Source organism: Meleagris gallopavo, chromosome 1, assembly GCF_905368555.1.
Source record: "Meleagris gallopavo chromosome 1, MGAL_WU_HG_1.1, whole genome shotgun sequence".
NCBI lineage: Eukaryota > Metazoa > Chordata > Aves > Galliformes > Phasianidae > Meleagris > Meleagris gallopavo.
Window position 1 is genome coordinate 75,262,559 of NC_139404.1, and position 22,563 is coordinate 75,285,121.

Here is a 22,563-nt window from a genome sequence, read left to right on the forward strand (position 1 = left end):
AGAGGCTCAGCACCACATAGTCATTTGCTCACTCCTCCCCTTCCCAGTGGGATGGGGCAGAGAATCAAAAGAACAAAGTAGAACTCATGGGTTGAGATAAAACTATTTACTAAGATAGAGAAAAGGAAAATAGTTATTGTATATATAGTGTATATATATATATATACATATATATATATATAGTGTGTATACACATATACACACACACACACGTGGACTATACTATATATACTATATATATATATATATAGTATATATATATACTATATATACTATATATACTATATAATGTATGTAACAAGTGGTGTACAAGCAGTTTCTCACCAACACCTGGTGGATGCCCAGCTAGTCCCCTGAGCAATGGGGGAAAGAGATGAATTCCCATCACCTTCAGTACTCCTTCTGCATGATGTCATATGGCATGGAATATCCCTTTGGCCAATTTAAGTCAGCTATTTCCTCCCAGCTCCTTGAGCCTTTCACTATGAGTGGCCTTGGTTCTATACAACACTGCTTAGCAGGCAACTATAAACACTGGTGTATTATCAACATTGTTTTTCTCCTAGAACCAAAACATAGCATCATACCAGACACTATGAAGAAAACAATTCCATCCCAGCTGAAACTATGACAGGATCTAGTACAAGGAATGAAACAGTGATGAATGCCAAACAACTGACAGTACTCACTAACAGTTCCTACCTCTTCTTGACCTTTTGTTATCTCTCTCTGGCCTAGGGTCAGTGTTGCAATGCTTGCAATGCTCTGCTGCCTCTTTCCTTCAGACAGATTTTATTAACTGAAGGCAATGCTTAAGAGCAGCCTCAGTGCTGCTGCAACACTCTAGAACAACTCTAAAGTGAACAACTCTAAACTGAGCGGCTTGACAGGCATTGCTCATTTTACCCTGAAGTCATTGCAAATAGGTGATCCAAAGGAATTTTCCTCTTGGGACAAAATAGCTAGGAGAGACAGCAGCTTTATTTTTTTCAGCTTTGTAGCACTATTTCACTTCTTATCCACTTCTTGTCTTACTATAAATTTTCCACTGAGTTTGAAGGAAATCAGTCACACTGATTTAGAAACATTTTAAAGAAAGGGCTTATCTGTTCATTTTCAGAAGAATTTTTGCTAAATAAAGTTTTTTTATACTTCAACTTTTGATGCACTAGCACATGCAAGCAGTTGTAAATGCTTCTTTTGAAGACAATGCTGACTCAAATGTGTTAATTTACACAACTGTTAAACTGGGGAGGAGCAATGTCCTCTTCACTCATTGATTCTTACTGAATAGAAGTGATTTGATATAAGACTGTCAACTGAATTATTATAGTGTCATGAACTCCTGACAGTATTCCATGCATGACAAGGCAAGTGAACAATTCTTCCTAAAATAGACAAGAAATAAACTATTGAAATTAGAAGAGATAAAACACCAGAACAGATAGCTACTTATTCAGTGCATATATACATGCATAGGGGAGCTTTAGCGAAAGTCCAGTATTTGATTTACATAGTAACTAGTGGAATTGTCCAGAACCGCCTGTCTGTGGATTATTGATCCTTCATTAAAGAGTGAAATGACAAAAGCTGAAAGATAGAATTGAGATGAATTAGGGTGACCAAAAGACAAAATTACCAAGACTGAGGAGGCTAGCAGCCCAAATATAAGTTTTTCTTTCATTGGCACACACCCTTGCTGTGTTTACTTCTGGTGAAAGGACTTCCACCTTGTAGTCGCTTGACTCTGCCAGTATGGCACTGATCTGAGATGCAGAGAGAAAGAGAAAAATTACAAATGAAATAGGCTGCCCCTGAATTTATGCTTCAGGGCACAGGAAAATGTCACTTGCTTGTGAAACCATGTCATCTGATTCTATGAGATGATACCTGGAAATAAGAAAGGGACATTTGTTTGAGGAAATAGCAAACCTATCTAACTTGTACCTGCTGCTACTGGCTGCATTTGACAGAAGTATGCCAAGACGTCTGTGCTCATTTTATTAGTCATATCTTCTTATGATTTTCTGCTATATGCTACATACTCGGTACATATTATTTGGGAGAGCACAATATCCATATACTCTGTTCAAATTTCTCTCTCAGGAGCAAAAATAACTGAACTACGTAGGGATAAGAAGCAGGTTCTTATCTTCTTTGTACCAGTCATAGTGATCACTGGACACACTATCCTAATGATGTAGGAATGGATCCTGTCAGAGAGGGTGAGAGAGTAATGCATCAGAGCACTTGTTTCTGCATTTTTAATGCAATATGCAGGGCAGAAAAACAATGCTGGGAACTCTGGGGAAGAGGTAAACCATATAGAAATTGAAAGGAAATTTGATGTACCTGGATGCACTTGTCAAGGTAGTTGAAGATGTTGGCTATTAAATTAATTCTTTCCCCTCGAATGACAGAGTATGGCAAGGCAAGATCCACAAAGAATGGTTGAAATGCTGTCAGTGAAACAGGTGAGGAGATGCCAAACCCAGCATCATCCTGCAAACAGAAAGCACCGGCTTTCCATTCTGTGATGGTATCAGGGATGGTGTAAAAGACATTAGCCTCTCCAGTAGAACTGAGGAAAACAAGAAAATCTGAATGAGAAATGATATTTTCAGAGCAAATTATAGAATAGGCCCGTGACGGAGTTAATACTTCAGAGTTTTCACCTCAGTTTCTTTAGGATTCTCCTCCATATTTAAAAAGAAATTATGAAATTGGAGGTAAAGATGAAGGTATTGGTGAACTACGCGTTAAAAAGCACTTGGAAGAGTACTTGGCTTTTTAAATTCAGAAATAACATTTGTTTAAATGCCACAATATCCAAACATGCAGATTAGAACCAATATATTTGGATTAATGTTCTATCCTCCAGCATTCATCTCAGCAAGAACTCAAATATCCACATAAGAGATAAGAAGAGAAGGTGAAAATACTCACTCTGTGCGAACCAGATCCCAAATCCAGGTCTCAGGGAAGTATTTCCGAACAGTGTTAATAGGACCAGCAGCAGCAATCTTTGAAGATTCTAGGGAAGATTATGAGAATAAAGAAAAAAATGTACTATCTGTTCCCTTTTCCCATAGGAAAATACTTGAGAATTTAGGCATTTCGCAATACAATTAACCTTTTTTTTTTTTTTTTTCCCCTCCACAGTGAAAGGCACATCATGTAATTAGCAAGGGATTTTATGTTTCTCCTCTATCACTACATCTCTTCAATTCGCAAATGGGCAACAGAGACCAGAATTGTTACCAGAGTATATATTGCTTTAAAAACTCCCCCTTATAACTCAATAATTTTACCCTGTCCAGACAAATAAACTGGAGCTGAATTTTCATCCCATTAGAAAGTTAAACAACAGGACTGTATGGAAACTGCTGAATCACGGCCTGAACCTCTGATTGATCACCTGAGACAAGCAATGAATCAGCCCTGGGAGCACAGGTGAAGGCAATCACCTGCAGGAAGGGGTGGAGCCTGGTTTCACCTCTCCTAGACCCCATTTAAGAGCTGACTACCAGTAGGGAAGGATCTCTTTCTAAAGATCCCTCCTTTGGGAGTTTTTCAGTGAGACCAGGATAAGGGTAAGCCCTTTACATATTCTTTTTGGTATAATAACCTGCTTATCCATAGCCAAGCTCTTTTGTATATTCCTTAATTATAATACTTGTATATTCATTGGTTATACACAGACCAAGACTAGAAATCTAGGGTTTAGTTCCATGATTTCATGGCCTCAGTTGTGATGTCAAATGGTAAATTTAGCATGGAGATGCCACAGATTTCCTCTTGTTTGCTATGTCATGGAAATGACTATACAAGTATCTGTTAATTTTAGTTATTTTGTTGATAAAAGCTAACTTGAAGGAATATTATCTTAAATCTTGCTAATTTTTAAAGTGCTTTCAAGACCTATGTGCTAAGTGTGTTAGGTGCTGTGTGAGATCTCAACATCATTAATTTGCATCATATTTCCACGTCAATATTTCATTTAAAATGTATGATTGAATTACTAGTTGCACAAAGGTTCTTATGTAGAAAACACTAAAAAACTGATATCAGTTTATGAAAGTAATTCTATCTCTTTTCCATATGTATTCTATACCTAAGAGGGAGAGAACTGATTCCAATTCTGTGAGGACTGTCAGCAAAAGATTACTAGAGGCAAAATGTGAGATAGAGATCTGTTCCCTAAAACCCTTAACATGCTGTCTGTTATTTTCTACATGCACAAGTTTTGAAGACCAGACATACTGGAAATGGAGACAGAGCATGAATCTTCTGTCTTGGGACCAGTGCTCTTCAATATCTTCATCAGTGACATTGATGATGAGGTTGAGTGCACCCTCGGCAAGTTTGCTGATGACACCAAGCTGAGTGGTGCAATTGGCACATTAGAAGGGAGGGATGGCATCCAGAGGGACCTCAACAAACTCAAAAGTTGGGCCCACATGAGCCTAGTTAAGTTCAACATAGCAAAGTGCAAGATTTTGCACTTTGACCGAAGTAATCCTAGATACATATACAAGCTAGGAGAACTCCTTGAAAGTAGCTCTGCAGGTAAGGACCTGGGGGTCCTGGTGAATGAATAACTGAACACTGAGCCAGCAACATGCTCTTGCAGCTTGGAAGACCAATAGTCTCCTGGACTCCATCAGAAGAGGGCCAACAGGGACAGGGAGGTGATTGCCTACTCTGCCCTCATGATGTCCCATCTGGAGTACTGTATCCAGGTCTGGGACCCCCAGTGTAGGAAAGATGTGAAGCTATTGAAGAAGGTCCAGAGGAGGGCCATGAAGATGATCAGAGGGCTGGAGCACCTCCCCTATGAAAACAAGCTGAGGGATCTGGGCTTATTCAGACTGGAGAAGAGAATGCTGTGAGGAGACCTCATTGCAGCCTTCCAGTATTGAAAAGGGGATTATAAAAAGGAAGGGAATCAACTTCTTGTAAGAGTGGAAAGGGATAGGATGATAGGGAATGGTTTTAAGCTCAGAAAGGGAAAGTTTAGATTAGATGTCAGGGGGAAGTTCTTCACAGAGAGAGTGATGAGGTGCTGGAACAGGCTGCCCAGAGAGGCTGTAGGTGCTCCATCCCTGGAGGTGTTCAAGACCAAGTTGGATGGGGTCCTGGGCAATCTGATCTAGTACCAGATCTGGAGGTTGGTGGCCCTGCCTATCTGTGGGGAAACCTGATGATCCTTGAGGTCCCTTCCAACCCAAGGCATTCTATGATTCCATGATTTTCTGATTCTTTTACCTTTGCCAAAGGCACTGCCACCACTGGCACTATCTTCCAGATAGATACGATTATCTTCCCAATCCAACCTGTCTTCATTGCATAGAACTGGCTTCCGTAGTATGGAGTTGGTGAAAACCTTCAGGCCCATCTCCTGCATGTAAAAGAATCGATCATGTCACTTGGTGCATGCAGTAGCTACCAATATATGCCACGTCTCCCATATGAGTTAACATCACTTATTTCTCTCCTCACTTCTCACATTCCAGCTTTTCAACTCTGAATGTCACAAGTTATTCTTCTGCTACATGCAGGTAGTGACAACTGTTGTTCTGTCACTGGTGGTGCTCATGTTAGGTCTTTTGCAACTGGATGTTACAAAGACATAGGATGAGTGAGAGTGGAGAAAGGTTTATCAGGGAAGCAGTAGTGTGCATAATATACTCAGATCTTTAATAGGAATGCCTGAGGCCATGAACAAAGTTAATGGTCCTGCTTAAGAATCATCTACTGAAGTATGGACTGGATTCCAATGAACATATCAAGTAGTGATTCTCAGTCTTCCTGAGTAAGAGGTGGATATCAGATGGTAGAAATTGGAGGCTCAAGAGTGAAGGCAATCAAGGGATCAAAACCACCACCTTAGAAAGCTTAATGTTAGTGTGCATGAATTCTTCTGGAATATTTGAAAAAAAAAAAAACAAAAAACCACATACCCTGAAAATCCTGTAGACATCACCATCGTGGCTGACATTGACAGGTTCATAGTACAAGCCATCAAAAAAAGTGGTTTTGACTGGGGTGCATTCCTCTGGCTGGTCGTCTTGCAGGTTGAGTCCATTGTAATAATAGCCATACAAATCACTCAAATGAAGCTGGTAGTACACCTGGGAGGTGAGAACAACTGATGTAAAAACAAGGAAAGGTCCCAGGCAGGTGCAAAATTCTGTCACACCATGAAAATCTTTCATGGCTGTAGAGTGAAAAAGAAGGAAGTTCACTGAAAACCAGTGTGTGACTGGGTTTGCAGTGCAGCTTCTTCTGTCATCCTCATTGTGCAGCACATATCCACTCTCCAGCTTCAAGACAAAACTGCCTTTCTTAATGCATGAAATGAGCAGGATATCAGTTTTTTTTTTCAGAAGACTACATGTATATATATATATGTATATAGTGTATGTATATATATAATATATATATAGTATATATATATAGTATATATATACTATAATGTGTGTGTGTGTGTGTATATATATATGTGTGTATGTGTGTGTGTGTGTGTATATACATATATAGTATATGTATATATAGTTTTAATCACAAGGATTTGTTTCTTCCCATGCTCCTTCTTCATCTGTATTCAGTAGTTATGGTGGCATGTGAACAGTCCCATGTAGTATGATGAGTTTACCTAGCGATGCTTACACAGATGAATAAGCAATTTGACTGATGTTATGCAAGAAGGCCTAGATTCTTTCCCTCTTTTTCTGAGTTGTGATGGCTTTGTAGGGTGAACTTGAACAAAAAGCATGAAGAGATACTGCTGAGTTATGCAGAGAGAAGATTTGAGTCTGACAAGTTACTAGCTGATATTTGCGGCTTTTTCCTATGTCTAAGGCCTATTTGAGCCACTCTCAGATACTGTCAAAGTTTTGCATTAGTCATACTCTGTTTAACACTGCTAAAAGCAAATATTTCACTATCAGCTTTGAAGTGTACAGCTGCTATTTCTTTTTTTCAATCACTAAAGTGTCTGTTTACATGAGAAAAAGAAAAACATAGCCAGCAGAAGAGATATTAGTTGGGCATAGGAAATGTCATTCTGGATGTCTCTAGATTGAAAGAACACTGCATGTGGCATGTGGCTTACACTCTCAGCAGATAACTCTCGCTCAGGCTGAAGAAGGAAGACACTCTGATCTACAGCTTGCAAGGCACAATAGGAGTTGGCAGCAGCTTCAAGGCGGATGTTGATTTTAGAGCCTGGGAGAGCCTGCTTCTCAGAGAACTCAAACTGAAGCTGGAAATGAGTAAATTGAAAACAATAAAATAGAAATTAGGAGAATTAGCTTGGCAGAGATATCTAAATCTCACCTTTCACTGACATTAATGCTATTCACTATTGGGCAAAGCTCCTGTTGCTTAAGAGTCCTTCTGAATCCCTGTTCTGCAAAAATTCATAGTCATGTAATTCCCTAATCATTTTCTTCCCACTCCACTGACAGCTTAGCATGAGTTTGAGTATGTGAGTGAATGTCAGGGACCTTGTTGCTCTCTTCCAATGTCTGAAAGGTGCTTATAGCGAGAGTGGGGTTGGTCTCATCTCTTCTCACTGGTGACAGGGCAAGGGGAAACGGCCTGAAGTTGCACCAGGATAAGTTTAGGTCGGATATCAGGAAAAATTTCCTTTACAGAAAGGGTTGGTAAGCACTGGAATAGGCTCCCCAGGGAGGTGATTGAGTTACCATCCCTAAATGTGTTTAAAAACCATTTGGATGTGGTGCTCAGGGACATGATTTAGCAGAGGGTCATTAGAGTTAGGGTAGTATGGTTAGGTTGTGGTTGGACTCAATGATCTTTAAGGTCTTCTCCAATGTGAGTGATTCTATGATTCTAGTAGATATAGCCCTTGATAAGAAAACAAAGGTTTTCACCTTGTTCTTGAAGCATATATCACTCTGTATCCAAGAACTGTCAGCCACTATCTCTCCATTGGGATGGACCGTATAGAGTAACAATCTGGCGCTGGGGGCGAGCTCCTCAGTGACAATAAGTGTAATGGCAAAAGTACCCCAGGGAGCTGTGGAAGGTACATGGAACAAGGGAGGAAAAGCCAACAAAAGAGACTAGATAAACCTCAGCTTTGGTGGAAGGACAACATATTTGTTCATAACCTATCTGCATCATTAAAAAAGGGACGCTGGCTACTAGGAGATTAATTTCTCAATGGCTGAGGAAAAACTCCCATCAGCAAGGTACCAGATGCAAACTGGACAATGCTAAGAGCAGGGTGCTTTGCAGAGAGGGAGCTAAGCTGAGCAGAAGTTGGACAGGAAAATCTGTATATGATTGCTACGAGAAGAGCAATACTTTGCCTTTGGAGCTCAAACCTAGTACCTTCTACACCAGATTAAATAAACCAATTACCTAAGCTAAGACAGTGTTCTCTTAACACTGGGAATTATGAAGTTCTTGTCAATACATATGACAACTACTAGAGCAGAGACAGGAAACTAAGCTTTCTTATCTTTTTTTGTCAAGTCACACTCTAACTCACATCTTGCTATTGGTTGGATAGGCCACAGATAAATGGAGAAACCACATAGCCTCAAGATATTTTAATGAAGGGAAAATTGTATGACAAGGCTACCTTTTGATGAATAGATGCCCCCTCTAGACCATAGGCAAGCACGTGCTGTGCAGCCACAATGCACAAATACCTGGAAAAAGACCGAAGATGGCCAATACTAAATAAGTCCTATATGCAGAGTGAGACTTAAGTCACTTATTGAACACCTGGTTCTGGAAGAAAATACATTTCTTTTTTTTTTTTTTTAATGAAAAAATGGAATTCAGTTTGCTGAATCATTCATGGTATTTGGAATCTTCTGAAGCTCCAATGAATTCCAAGCATCTAATTGCTCTGTCAAATGAGGCACCCATTATTTAAAAATTTTTGGTCTTCTGATTGGTGAAGACTTGGATGTCTCAGAACATCTGAAACCTTAAATACTTTTTGAAATAAATAAGAAATAATACAAAAAATGATTACATTCCTCCTATTCAGTCGCAATGAGATTTTTACATCCCAACTCAAAAGATTAATTTGATTATGTTTAGGAGCTGCATCAAAAGCAAATAATAATGTGAGTAGTGAAAGATGTTTAAGAATTAATACCCTATTTAGCAACAGCTCTCTGTTTTCATCTCACCTTATATAAGCTACTAATGTTCTGGTGATAGGAATGATGCTCTGAAGTAACTGTATTGATACAGTCTAGAACTTACCATGAGTGATTCTTACTTGCTTTTGGCCACTGAGAACAATTTTTCCTTTTGTCATCACCTAGAAATAGAAAAAAAATCACAAAATGGAATCAAAAGTACCTCCTCCCTTCTCCCACAAAATCACTGATATTGAGTGGTATTCTGAGGGTCTTGAATCAAGCTGTGATTTATAGCTATTGGCTGATCTGAACATTTCTGCCTTATTTAATGTTCAAGAAAAGGTGGAAGAAAATATATGTTTTGGGAACTGAGGTAGTACGTACCACATAGTAGAAGTTTGTGTGGGTGGCATTTCTGTAACCCTTTCTACTCAGGACATAGTGAATATTAATCATTCTCTGCTGGCCACAGCTTAGTTTCTCCTTCACTGGCTCAATTCTCACAAAGCTGTTGGTCCGTGAGTAGAAACGATGGACAAAGAATAAGGCTTGGGACTCATGATCATTTCTCCACATAAAGAAGTCTGCACAGCCATCTGGTGCTTGTGTAGCCTATGATACAGGAGAGGCATATATGAGGAATCAACAAAGTGGAAATTAAATGATCAGCAGGTAAGTGAGAGGCGAAAACATCTTCCCTCTAAAATACTTTGTTGGAAAACAGATTTTTTTGAGGCTAGTGTGAAAAACTTGTATTTCAGTTGTCCAAAATGTGGGGATTGCAGGACACAATATATTCACGTTCAGATGACGGCAAGCTGGGTGGAAGTGTCCATCTGCCTGGGAGCAGCAAGGTCCTACAGAGGGATCCGGACAAGCTGGACCACTGGGCTGAGGCAAATGAGATGAACTTCAACAAGATGGAGTGCCAGCTTTGGCACTTTGGCCATAAGAACTCCAAGCAACACTACAAGCTTGGGGTAGAGTGGCTGGAAGACTGCAGAGGAAACAGACCTGGGGATGTTGGTGAACATTCAACTGAATATGAGTCATTAGCGTGCCCAGGTGGCCAAAAGAGCCAATGACATCCTGGCTGGTATCAGAAATGGTGTTGCCAGGAGGAGTATGGAAGTGATCATCCCTCTACACTCAGCACTGGAGAGGACACAACTTGAGTACTGTGTTCAGTTTTCAGCCCCTCACTATAAGAAAGACACTGATGGTCTGCAACATGTCCAGGAAAGGGCAGTGGGGTCAGAAGCACGAGTCTTCTGGGGAGTGGCTGAGGGAACTGAGATTGTTTAGTCTGGAGAACTCTCTACAACTATCTGAAAGGAGGTTGTGGTGAGGTGGGGGTCAGCCTCTTCCCTCAGGTAACTAACAGTAGAACTAGAGGGAATGGCCTCAAGTTGCAGTGGGGAGATTCAGGTTGGGCATTAGGGAAAACTTCTCCAAAAGAGTGGTCAGGTACTGGGACAGGCTGCCAGAGAGGTAGTGGAGAGGTCCTGTCTCTAAAGAGGTTCAAGGAATGCTTAGATGTTGTATTAAGAGACATGGTTTAATGAGGAAATAGTGGTGGTAGTGGATGGTTGGACTGGATGATCTTGGATGTCTTTTCCCGCCTTGGTGATTTGATGATTCTATGATCTACGTCACATTGTATTAGGGAGGTTATTTTAGATTCTTATTAGTTTGAGACAGGTTGTTTAAAAATTAATGTGATTTGGAACTGCTTTGTTCTCAAACAGCCTGCTTTTTCTCATCTCTTCCCATAGCACCAGAGAAAACACCTGATAACTTGGGAAGACCACTGGTAGTCATGGTAATAAGCACGAGTGTCAGCAGAAATGTAAGGAAGCAGGCTGGCATGCACCCAGACTGGGTCAGGAAAGCAGGGCAGGTTTTGAGAAAGGTACTCTAGTTCACATAATGAAAAGAAGGAAGATGACTGCAGAAAGGGCTACAGAACTGAGAAAAAAAAATAAAGTGGTGCTGAAGATCACACTTGAGGTACAGGGTACAGTCTTCTGCTTCTCTGGCATTAGTTTTCTCATACTAGTTTCACAGAGGTTGCATGTGTTGCTGGGCTAATTGCCTGTTGTTTTTTTTTTTCATCCAAAATAAACCTGCCAGCATCCACTGCTTGCTTCTGATTCTTCTTTCTGTTGAAGAAATTTTTCAGGAATTAGACTAGAGCTTATACTTACACTCAGTTTAACACTGGGACTAAAGAAGTTGGATGTGTCAATGGAAAAGGCTGCTGTGCCATTCTCATCAGTGGTATAGTTGGCCTCGTATTCTCCATTGACCTCCAGCACAACAACCCTACTGGCAACAGGCTTGCCATCTGCATTTGTCACAGTGATCTAAACACAAAGAATACACAGGAGTTTCAGGTTCAAAAAACAAACAAAAAAAGAAACAAAATGTAAAGGATGATAAAGGTTCTGCTCACCAGAGAACAGTAACTTAACCACTATGGACATCTGCAGAGAGTAGAACTCAAGAGTGAAATGCATGCATATTTAAGAGGTAAATGTGTAACATAGGGCTTGGTAACACCTCCTGTCTTTTGAGATCCACACACTACCTTCCTTCTGCACTCTGAATTAGGAGAATGCTGTACATTTTATCCTTCTTTCTGTACCAGGGTTTATATTGAGTGTACAGGCTGGGAAAAATTTGGATGTGTTCCAGCAGTTACACTGTTTTAAGTACACATCCACAGGATGGTGTGATACCATGGAGGGTAAATTCTACCTTCAGCTTAGGCATTGCTGTTGTGAGCATAGTTTTTTGCATACCTGTCTTCACCACCTGTGGCCTTTCACTTAATTTCTCAGTCATTCTCTAATCACTGCTGAAAGGACTCCCTTACACACTGGGCATTAGGGTATAATTTTCTGATTTTCTCTAGAAGTTTCTAACACAATGACAGACATATGAAGCAGTCATTTTTATGGGACATTATTGATGGAAGTTGTTAGTACAGTAAGGGATGGCCACAAACAGGGCAATTTGGAGATCCTGTTGGACCTCAAGTTCTGCTGTACTGTATCTTCTCTGCTACTCACCTCACCAAAATAAGGAATTCCCCTCCTGTAGTACTGATCCATGTTCCTAAACATCACTCTGTCATTTTCTTGGCTGACTGCAACATAGTCATAGTTTTTCATCTGGATACCTGTGAGACACACCCAGAAGAATGGGGAGGAAACAGAAATCAAAAATGTGCAGAAAACAGACTCTTTTGAAAAGTTGTATGGAGATGTGATTTTCTGGACAGAGAGCTACACGGATAAAATGGTAGTTGTTCATTATTTGATGAAACGATCAGAATCCAGGAGATTCCTTCAAAGAAGTACCATCTGTGAGATTTAGGGTACTTCCAGTTTAGCTACTTCCCAATTTTCACTCAGTATTACCTGTCCCATTTTCAGTGATGATGGTTTCTATGTTTAAGCTGGCATACATCCTGGTATAGCTGCGGTACAACTGAAAAGTTTTGGTGGAGACAACACTGCTGAGACAACCATTGTTTTCCAGCTGAAAAAGGAGCAAGAAGAGGAATACATATTTTTCTCAAGATTTGGAAAAATGCTCAAGCTTGTATTAGTGGGTCTTTGAAGAGCCTCATGCCTCTGCTTGCATTTCCTTTAGCTTTTATCACCTACTTGCTCTCCTCTTATCTTAAACATCTTACTCTCTGGCTCCTCTCCCAGTTCATTGTTGCAAGCTCATACACCCACACACCTGAAATCCTTTCTCCTCCCCTCCCCCTGTACTCACACACCCTTCTTAAGCACATTTTGCATAATGAATGAGCTCTCTGATAGGAGCTTAGTTCTTTAAAGTACTTTGAATCTGATCTAGATGAGAAATCAAATATCAATTTAACACTGTCCTCAAAGACTCCCAGTAGAGGTCTGCTGATTATCCTTGGTAAGTACACACATCCAGTGTTTCAGGAATGATCACGTATTCATAGTTTTATAAGCTCTCCTCTCTCCTACTGATTCTTCTGAGATAGAACTCAAATTTCTAATGAAAAATAATTTCTCTTCTCCTGCTTTCTTGAGGAGGAGGGGCAAAAAAACAGTCTCCTAATGAGGTCACTGGTAAAAACTACATTCATGTTCTTTCAGAATTGTCTGTGAAACAGTGAGAAAAATATGCCTCTGGGATTATCTGTCTGATGTTCTCCAGGAAACAAATGTGGTCTTCAAACCTTGCACTATGTGTTGAGTAGTAAAGTTCACTGGGAAGAAGGGCATAGCCCTGTATCATACCAATCCAGTGACAGCTTCACAGGTTGGTTTCTGGCTTTGCTGACATCGTGGATTATAAAAGTGTTGCTGACACACATTGATTCGGGCAATCCCCTGCACTGGTTGGCCATAAGTGTACCTAGAAGAGGATGAGACACAAGAATCCAATAATGACCAACTGTAAAGGTAGAATTAGCATAAAACCAGGAAAGACTGCAAAGTGGTGCAGATTCTAAACCCCCTAGGAGTGCCGAGAGTACAAACAGAAAAGTAGCTGGGAATTAGAAAATGTTAGTCCTACCTGAATTCTCCTCAATTATTTTTAGGTAGACTTTGACTCTAAAAAACCTGCTTTACCGTTGTCTTGGTTGAGTCATTCTTTAAGGTTCGAAGCTGGAAAGGGATGCTGGGCTTGTGTTTGGAATATCATTTCCTTCTGTTTGTTTTTTTTCTTATTATTATTGCCTTACATAAAGCAAGATGTATGGCAGTCTCTGTTTCTCAGGCTTATGCTACCCTGCCCCTTGGCAGTGTCACATACAGAAATCTTAATGATAGTCCTCTACTATTTCTCTCCTCCTCTGTAATAATAAAATCAACAGCTAGCAAGTTTGTACTACTTAATACCTTCAGACTGTTAAGACACAGAAACTCACAAAATTCTAATTCTGCTATGTAGCAGAGTTATCATTATTTTTCATGTCATGGAAGTCGTAGCTAAATAAATTGCTCTAGTCTATACATGAATCAGTAGTGGGCTCCCTATTTCACAGCATTTCACACTATCCTCTTTCCTGTGTTTCTTGTTTACACATGTTATTCTCAACTCTTATACTTACAAGGCACAAACATTCACCCTGATTTCTTCATCAAAGAAAGAGATCCTCCTGGGCATGCTGGTTGTCACTTCAAACTTTGGCAGAACTGAGAATACAAGGTGAATATGAGTGATCAGCAGTAGCATACCATAGACAGGTGCATAAGAGGAAGACAGTAAAAAAAAAAAAAATTAAAAAGAATAGAAGATTTCAAAGCACTTAAGCTCTGCACTCACAGCTCCTATCAGACTTAGACAGAGCCAGCATCTGAGGAAGTTCACAGTGCTTGCTTACCATATTCGTCCACTGTGAAGTATTCATGCTCCTTATCCCCTGACTTCTTTTCCACAATGATATGATAGGACCCCAGAACTGGCTCCTCAATTAATGGGAATGAAAGCTGGATAATGCCATGCATAGATGATACATCCAACCACTGGAAGATCTGATTTTGCTCTGGGTCCTGGGGAGTGGGAGAAAGAGAAGTGTCAAAACTTTTCTCACCCTTTTTCTTGGCTTATTTTAAATTTTCTGTCCTGGTATAGTGGTTTAATATTTTACCTTATGAATGTGAGTCTGAGCTGATGGCATGTGTGATATGACTTACCATTAGGTTTCCAGATCTCTTTGTGCCTTAAACAGGCCCAAGTCTATGTTTATCTGAAAATTACCTACACTTGCCAGATGATCTCAGATCATCCATGAATAGTATCTGATTATGACTCAGGTTGCTTATCTGTAGCTCTTCTAGTACAAGTATTTTTTTTTCAGTTCTTCCTTATGTCAAATGGGAACATTATGCTGACCCTCCTTGAAATGAAATGCAGAACACTGATTTAATGTTTGCCTTGCTTCTAGCCGAAGATGACATTTCAGAAAGACACTCTTTTTTGCCTGTCTGGAGGTGACTCTATTTAATATTCCAATTTGCTGCAGTCCTACCACCATAAGAAAGTACTAAACACCCATGTTTGAATCCTAACAAAAGAAACAACAACTTTTTGTCACCTCCAAATAACACCTCTGGTTCTGCTGACTCCTTCTGTTCTTTGTCTTTAGATTATGTGCTCTGGATGAGTCTTTGTCAAATATTGACACTCAGAGGAGCTATGTCTGAACATGCTAGCACCTGCATGCATGCTTTGCTGTGAGACAATGGGGAAAGTGTTGTGAAAACAAATGGAAGAGATTACATAAAGACAGAGTTGTAAAGAGAGAAAGGTCTGGATTTGAAGCTGCAAATTAAGTATGTAAGTAAATAATAAACAAACCATAAACCAAAAATTCTGTTTGATTCTGTGATTCATCTAATTGTTAAAATTATGTGAGAAGTAACCTTTGCAGCAGGGCATATTTATTTTCTATCCAGATTAACACAGTGAATGGGACGATGTATTTACTATCACTATGCTTTACAACTACATTTTCCATCATCTAAAGATCATAGAATCATGGCCTCACAAGAGCAGAGTAGAGGGGGACAGTCACCTCCCTCTCCCTGCTGGCCACTCCTTTTAATGCAGCCCAGGATATAGTTGGCCTTCCCAGCTGCAGTTGCACACTGCTGGCTCATGTCCAGCTTTTTGTCCAGCAGGACCCCCAAGTCCTTCTCCACAGGGCAGCTCTCAAGAGCTTAAGTCATGCGTTAAATTCCAGAAACTCTGGAATAAAATGTTCAGTGTCAAAATTGTAAAAAGTCAGTTGTAACAGTAACAGTAATGCCTGACTCAGACATTAGACTGCACTGTTACTCTTGAAACTGCTACATTACTATTAAGAATAAATGATTTGTATTTTCTTCACAATTCTGTTAAACACCCTTGCAAAGGATTAGTTATGAATGAATTTCACGTAGTGACAGGCATCTGAAAGCACAGTTCTTGTGTACTAGAGATGGTATCATCTAGGAACATTTTTCTGTGAGTCTTCTCCTACATCCAGTGTCTGATACATTTCCTAAATGAAGTTGGGAATCACAGTGTCACAGAATTCTAAGAGTTGGAAGGGACTTTTGGAGATCATCTTGTCCAACCCCCCTGCTAACACAGATTCCCTACAGTAGGTTACAGAGAAAAGCATTCAGATGGGTTTTGAATATTTGCAGAGAAAGAAAATCCACAGCTACCCTGGGCAGCTTGTTCCAGTGCTCTGTCATTCTCAAAGTAAAAACGTTATTTCTCACATTTATATGGAATTTCCTATGTTTCAGTTGGTGGCTGCTGCCCCTTTCCTTTTACTTTTGGATATCACCAAAAAGAGGCCAGACCCATCCTCTCAACACTTGCCCTTTAGATATGAGTGTTGATAACATCCCCTCTCAGTTTCCTCCAGGCTGAACAATCTCAGGTCTCTCAGCCTTTCCTCATAAGGAAGAGACTCCAGGCCCTTAATAATCTTTGTAGTTCTCCTGAACTCTCTCCAGTAGTTTTCTGTCTTTCTTGAACTGAAGAGCCCAGAACTGGACACATCAATTTCACTTGTTCTGGATATTGACAGTAGAATTAGTGAGGAGCATGCACTTCAAAAGGCAAATGAGAAAGTCATGTTTTGGAAATGACAGCATTGGCATTTCCAAAGAAGCTGTCACTTTAATGACAGTGCATCTCTTACCTTAATGATGATTCGGGGATACTGGAGGAGAGAAAAAAAAAAAAAAAAAGAGAGAGAGAGAGAGAAAAGAAAAAGTTATCAAAACATAAAGAAATCAACTGTGGAGCTTGAAAAATACCAGTTGAACCCCTCTGAATACTGAAAACTGGGTTAAGAAAACAATTTGAAATTCATATCTGTAATTCAAGAGAGAATTTTACCTGTTTATGAATCTATCTTTTATATAAAGACATCCAATCTCTTTCTACATATCAGGGGCATTTGAAGAGAAGTGACTACAAAATTTGAGCACTGAGAGATTTCCAGGAGTGCTTTCAGAAACCTTGCCTTCCATAGGGGCAGGAAAGGGATAGAGTATGAAGTTACAGCAATTCTCTAAGAACACTTGGAACAATTCCAGCTCCCTTTTACTTAATATACAAGTGAGGGAGTCTCTATGAACAGTATTCCAAGGTCATGCTCAAAAAATCTTGACTATCACTCTTACTTACTGTCTCCTGAACAGGTCTGAACTGGCTATCCAAAGTGACCACACGAAACATCACTGGAAAAGATGTAGGACAAAAGAGAATCATTTATTTTTGTAGTGGTAAGTTCAGTATAACCGAAACCAAAACCGAAAATTTGTGTAGGCTTTTAGGAAGAACTAATGAGTCCTCAGAGAACTGGAGTGTTAGAAAGGACTTGATTATTTTAGATAGTGAAAAAGGAAAAAAAAAGAAAAAAGAAAAAAAAAAAAAGAAAACAAGCTTATTATCTGAAGTGTCTTTAATATTGACCAACATTTTTAAGGACTCAGTACTTTGAAGCATTTCCTCAGAAGCTATCTTTACAAACCAATTCAATGAAAAATGAAAGACAGGGAAGAAAGTGTGTTTATCTAGCGGTAAAACTTGTGAAGCACTGAAACATGAATATACTAAAGATATAACTAACCAAACCACAGATAGTAGTTATTTAAATTTGGTAATGAAATCAGCTTTATGAATTAGATTAGCAGATAAGCGTAGAGAGCTGTTGACAGGAAACTATATGCTTTATTTATTTCTATTAATTCTGAGCTTAACCTATTATTTTCTATATTTTTAAGGATATTCTTTACATGACTGATCTCAGTAAACCCAACAGAACTCAAGATTCTGTAAACGAAATTAACTTAGAACAGACAAATGAACTCTACTCATTTCTTGCAGTTTGATGAATTGATTCTATTTTTCATAGACTTTTGATAAGGTCATTGTCAGATAACATACACTATCTAATGACAATCATGCATGATATGCTAAACACTGCTATTGCAGTCTGCAGACTTTTCCTCCACAAGAGAACTGTTTGTTATTCTAGACCCACTCTTGCACTCAGTTTCCTAGTTCACTAGCTGACTCCAGCTCCCCAGCAACCTTTTTGCCCTGGTTTGTAGATGGGCTTGTCTGTCTGGATGAAGAGAGTGTTATACACATTCTCAATCGCCACTGATCTTCTCTCAGTTAAGTTGACTGTGTTGCCTTTGGCAGAGAAGGATATGAATGCCAGGGGATCAGAAGTAGCAGGAGGAACCTGGAGAAAAACAAAATCCCAGAATAAAAGTGGTAAATTAGGCATGCTGAAGTGCCCTGATGCTCTAGGTTCTTTAGTTGACTGTCAAATGAATCATTAACAGCTTCTGCAAAGTCATGGGAAAACTCACATTTGCCAGTAACAGAGAGTTTGGGAATCTATGCTCTGGAAATCCTTTAATCTGTCATCAGGCAACAAGATTTTAAACTATGTTCTGTCCTAAGCATTTCCTCATCTCCTGTAGCTACCTGCCTACAGGGAAGATTCCCAGCCATATAGCCCTGTTCTAGAAGATCTAATCTTGGCTATTTTCTGTCATACCTGTTCTGATTTTCAGAGTCACAGAAAAGGCATGCACCTGGGACAGCAATCAAAAGAATTTTTCTATTTATGAATGAAGATGGAAAGCCGTTTTCCAGTGCCCCCATACAGACCACATAGCTTTCTTTTTCCTCTCTTTATTGGCAGCTTTTTCATTAAGTTATCTTTTTTATGTCATATTCCAGGACTGCACTCTTTATATTCTTTCCATCATTGACAAAGACAGTGGCACTCAGAAATATTTCCAGCCTCTACATCCTCTGCAGTGTTCTCAAAAAAAAAAAGAAAAAAGAAAATACCTTGAAGTCACAGCACGTGAAATAATCATTTTTTGTCACAAACTCCTCGAAGAGAGTTGTCTGTATATTGCTGTATTCCAAAACAACACTTAGAGACAGAGGCTCACTGAGACTCTGAAACTGCACACAAGCAGTCTGTGGAGAGTTGCTTCGCACCACGGTTGGCACTAGCAGCACATATTGACTGCAAGAAGATGAGAACAAATCAGTCATGGAGGAAGGTGAGGGCAAACAAGAGAGGAAAATACCATTGAAATATTATACATGTGAAAGAAGATGTGGGACTTGGCCAAGACTCGCTCAAACCACTGGGAGGATTTCCATTTATTTCAATTAATTTTGGATAATATTCCAAGTACAAATGACAATTTTCTGTTCCTCATTGCTCTTTGTGAGCTGAAGGACTGGCATCATTTTATGCAGTCTCTTTTCCAGCATGATATTGCATCATTCCAGGTATTTAGACAGTTCCAGTTAATAATATGTCTAATCACTTAAAAGGCATAAATGTACTTATCCTCTGACAACCAATGTGTATACCTAACCCTCTGGAACCTCCCATAAAAAAGAGTGACAATTTTTTTTAAATCATTGGCAAAAATACTAGTTAATTGTTGCAGTAATTTTTTAAGTTCTTTTTCTCTGGATAACTCTCCCTCCAGATAAGAACGAAAATATCATAAGACAGTCAGCATAATGCAAAACACAGAATATTCCAGGAAATGTTCCATATTCAATCTAACCTGCATGCTCTACTCCTTTTCTGTTTTTCTCTTTGCTTCTTTCTTCCATTAGATATTTGTAGATATGATGGCCTCTATAATTAGTGCAGCCTTTGTTCTCCAAACTTTTCCTCTGAAAAAAACATTTCTAGAGATTTGCTATATTTGACTAAGTTTCTGTTGTTGGCTTAACTGTTCTCTGATGTCCAAACTGGTCTTTCCAAATAATGTATGACAGAATTTATGAGTTTGGTGTGCATGAATCACACAAAATTTTCTGGGTCATATGATCCCTTCCCTTTTTCCCTTCCTAGATTTGCTTATTAATATTATACTTACAGTTATTTTCACTTGCCTAGGTTAGACCGTATTATATGCAAACACCAAAAGTAAGTTTATTGAAACCAAGAGTGTATCTGAGAAAGCAGAACTATCCGACTTTCACAATGTTTCCCTTCAGCACTTTTGAGAAGGGGACTTAAACTTTCATGTTGGTGTATTTTTGAAAACTGTGATTGAAATTTTCTGTTTTCATAAAGCCATCCACACTGACAGTGCTTTATAAGCATCCACAGCACAGCAGGTGTAACAATAACATTAAGAATAACAGTAACAGATTCACAGTTCAGCATAGCTCCCTGCTACCAGCCATTATTTGTCTTGAGGACCTCCTCATATGCCACACTCTCTATGTATTTCCAGTGCATTCCAAACCTGATTATCACTTGCTAACCTAGCCTTGAATCTCCTCCCAGTCTTACCCATGCACTTCAGATTTAATCTACTCCAGTTCTAGATTTCTGTCACTCAGATTTGCAGAAGCCTTGTAATGGAGATCATCATTTCAAATCACGCTTCAGTACTAGATATTTTCATTTCAAACACATTTCAGAATCTAGTTCTTAAAAGCCCAGTTATTACAGAGCAATGTCCCAGAATAAATTAACTGAAGTGAAACAAATTTAACTATTATGTCATAAAAGCACAAGGTATATTCTCTTACAGTTCAGAAGACACTGCGACAATCCAGCTCAAGGTGACAACACTCGGAAGAATCCTTGACCACATCTCTGTCCTTGAAGAAGAGAGTCTTATATCAAATGGACAGACTGTCCTCTGGCTTTTAAACTGTCCTGAAGTGATGCTCCTCCTCCACAGCTTCCGTCACATTCTAACAAAAGATAATACATAAAATTTGCATAGGTTCGTCTTCCTCTCTCCTGCCTGTTCTCACACTCTCAAACAACAGCTTAGGTGAATTCTCATATTTCAGATAGATTTCTGAGCTAGCCAAACCGGTTCCTGTCCATTTGTTTTAATGATGCTTACCTCTCTGATTATCATGTCATTGTCTGAAGTTTGCTTAATGCTTCAACCTGTTAATTTTTAATGTTGCTGAAGTATTTCCTTGTATTGTGAAGATCTTCCCTAGAAATATCTCACCAAACAGGAATAACCATAACAGTGTGATTGTATGCCTGCACTGGGATCTGGGCAGTAATAATACAGAATTAGACTGCATCTGCATTCAGTATGGTCCAGAAGAAATCTGCTAAACCTAATCTGGTTTTGTTACTGAACACATTAACACTCAGCAAGAAATGGTGTTTGCTAGTTGTCTACCTTTTCTGTGGTAGGACAAGTATACCTGTAGGAAAAGGAATGTTATAAATTTATTTTATTTGTTCACTCATATGTTTGTCAGTCACCTTTTCCCTCCAGCTTTGCAGTTCCTATTAAATAATTTTTAATTCTTTTGGTGAACTCTAATTTTGGTTTAATTCTAAACTTCTTTTGGTGAAGTTTAAGTAAAGATGACTGACAAAGAATAATTAAGTTATGAAATCATGAATTAATTTAAATTGAAAAGAACCTGTTGACATTGTCTGATTCAATATTTCATTTAAAGTATGGCTGTCTCCAAAGCATGTCCAGTCAGGTTTTGAATATCTCAAGGATGAAGAGTCCACATAAGCTCTGGACATCTTCTTCCATGCTTCACCATCTGTTGTGTGAAAATTTTTTTCTTGCCTTAAATCAGAATTTATTTTATTATTTTATTATATCTTAAGTCCATTTCTTCTTGTCCTTTCAATTCTGAAGAAGAATCTGTCTTTTCTATAAACTAACTTTACATGGGAGAAGACTGCAACTATATTTCCTCTTAGCCTTTTTTAATACAGGCTGAGTTAAACCAGACTGTCTCAGATGCTGTCTTTGTTCCAGCCACTAGCTATTCCGTTGACCTTCCTCTACCTATCTGCCGTTGCATTTCTTGTACCAGGGAGTGAAACCTGGACATAGGACTCCATCTCTGATCACACAATTGCTGAGTAAATGAGAAGTGTCAATTTCCATCCTGTGATAACTACATTCTTGCTAATATAGCCTGAACATAGAAAACTAAATTATCTGTAGTAGTCGTAAACTGCATATATACTTTTCTTTAAAAAAGAAAGAAAACAAAACAAAAAAGCAAGGTTGCTGATCAACATGTGAGTAACTGCACCTATGGGGAGCAGGAGTTTCCCTTCCTCTTCCTCAACCAAACAGATGATGAAAAGGAAGGGAAAGCTGAGTATACTGTTGAAGTGATTAGGGACAAAGAAAAGATATAGGGATGCTGAAAAAAGACTTAGTCAATGTAGAGTGCGCCTACAATTATCTCAGTAGTAAGGGATATAAAGAAAGAAATGAAAATTGTTATAGTAATGTTGTAAAAATGGCTGTAGGACTGTTAAAGACAGACTACCATGTTTACTTCTCATTATACAATACATTTATGCTAATGATTTGGTCATATGTGTTATTATTTCTGTCAGCATAAGTAATAC

The 22,563-nt window shown here is 39.1% G+C and overlaps 1 protein-coding gene and 1 long non-coding RNA gene across 2 annotated transcripts in view; one reads left to right on the forward strand and one right to left on the reverse strand.

Annotated features, from left to right (window-relative positions):
• The window catches only part of LOC100545863 (ovostatin-like), a 36,878-nt gene extending 15,969 nt beyond the window's left edge, over positions 1–20,909 (reverse strand). Inside the window, exons 1-20 of the mRNA XM_010718195.3 lie at positions 20,733–20,909; positions 19,008–19,191; positions 18,231–18,387; positions 17,322–17,374; positions 16,831–16,851; positions 14,515–14,683; positions 14,242–14,326; positions 13,424–13,541; positions 12,560–12,680; positions 12,209–12,318; positions 11,342–11,500; positions 9,519–9,746; positions 9,256–9,313; positions 7,902–8,047; positions 7,118–7,267; positions 5,964–6,134; positions 5,269–5,401; positions 2,947–3,034; positions 2,353–2,581; positions 1,640–1,766 (exon numbers count right to left, since the gene is read on the reverse strand). Of these exons, the coding sequence (XP_010716497.3) occupies positions 1,640–1,766; positions 2,353–2,581; positions 2,947–3,034; positions 5,269–5,401; positions 5,964–6,134; positions 7,118–7,267; positions 7,902–8,047; positions 9,256–9,313; positions 9,519–9,746; positions 11,342–11,500; positions 12,209–12,318; positions 12,560–12,680; positions 13,424–13,541; positions 14,242–14,326; positions 14,515–14,683; positions 16,831–16,851; positions 17,322–17,374; positions 18,231–18,387; positions 19,008–19,191; positions 20,733–20,797 (2,572 nt within the window). The 5' untranslated portion in view covers positions 20,798–20,909. The remainder of the gene's footprint in view (positions 1–1,639; positions 1,767–2,352; positions 2,582–2,946; positions 3,035–5,268; positions 5,402–5,963; positions 6,135–7,117; positions 7,268–7,901; positions 8,048–9,255; positions 9,314–9,518; positions 9,747–11,341; positions 11,501–12,208; positions 12,319–12,559; positions 12,681–13,423; positions 13,542–14,241; positions 14,327–14,514; positions 14,684–16,830; positions 16,852–17,321; positions 17,375–18,230; positions 18,388–19,007; positions 19,192–20,732) is intronic.
• LOC146545426 (uncharacterized) lies at positions 16,939–19,795 on the forward strand. The gene is made up of 2 exons (XR_014886065.1): positions 16,939–17,419; positions 18,894–19,795. It is a non-coding gene; the product is annotated as an uncharacterized LOC146545426 (long non-coding RNA).
• Positions 20,910–22,563: the final 1,654 nt, after the last annotated feature.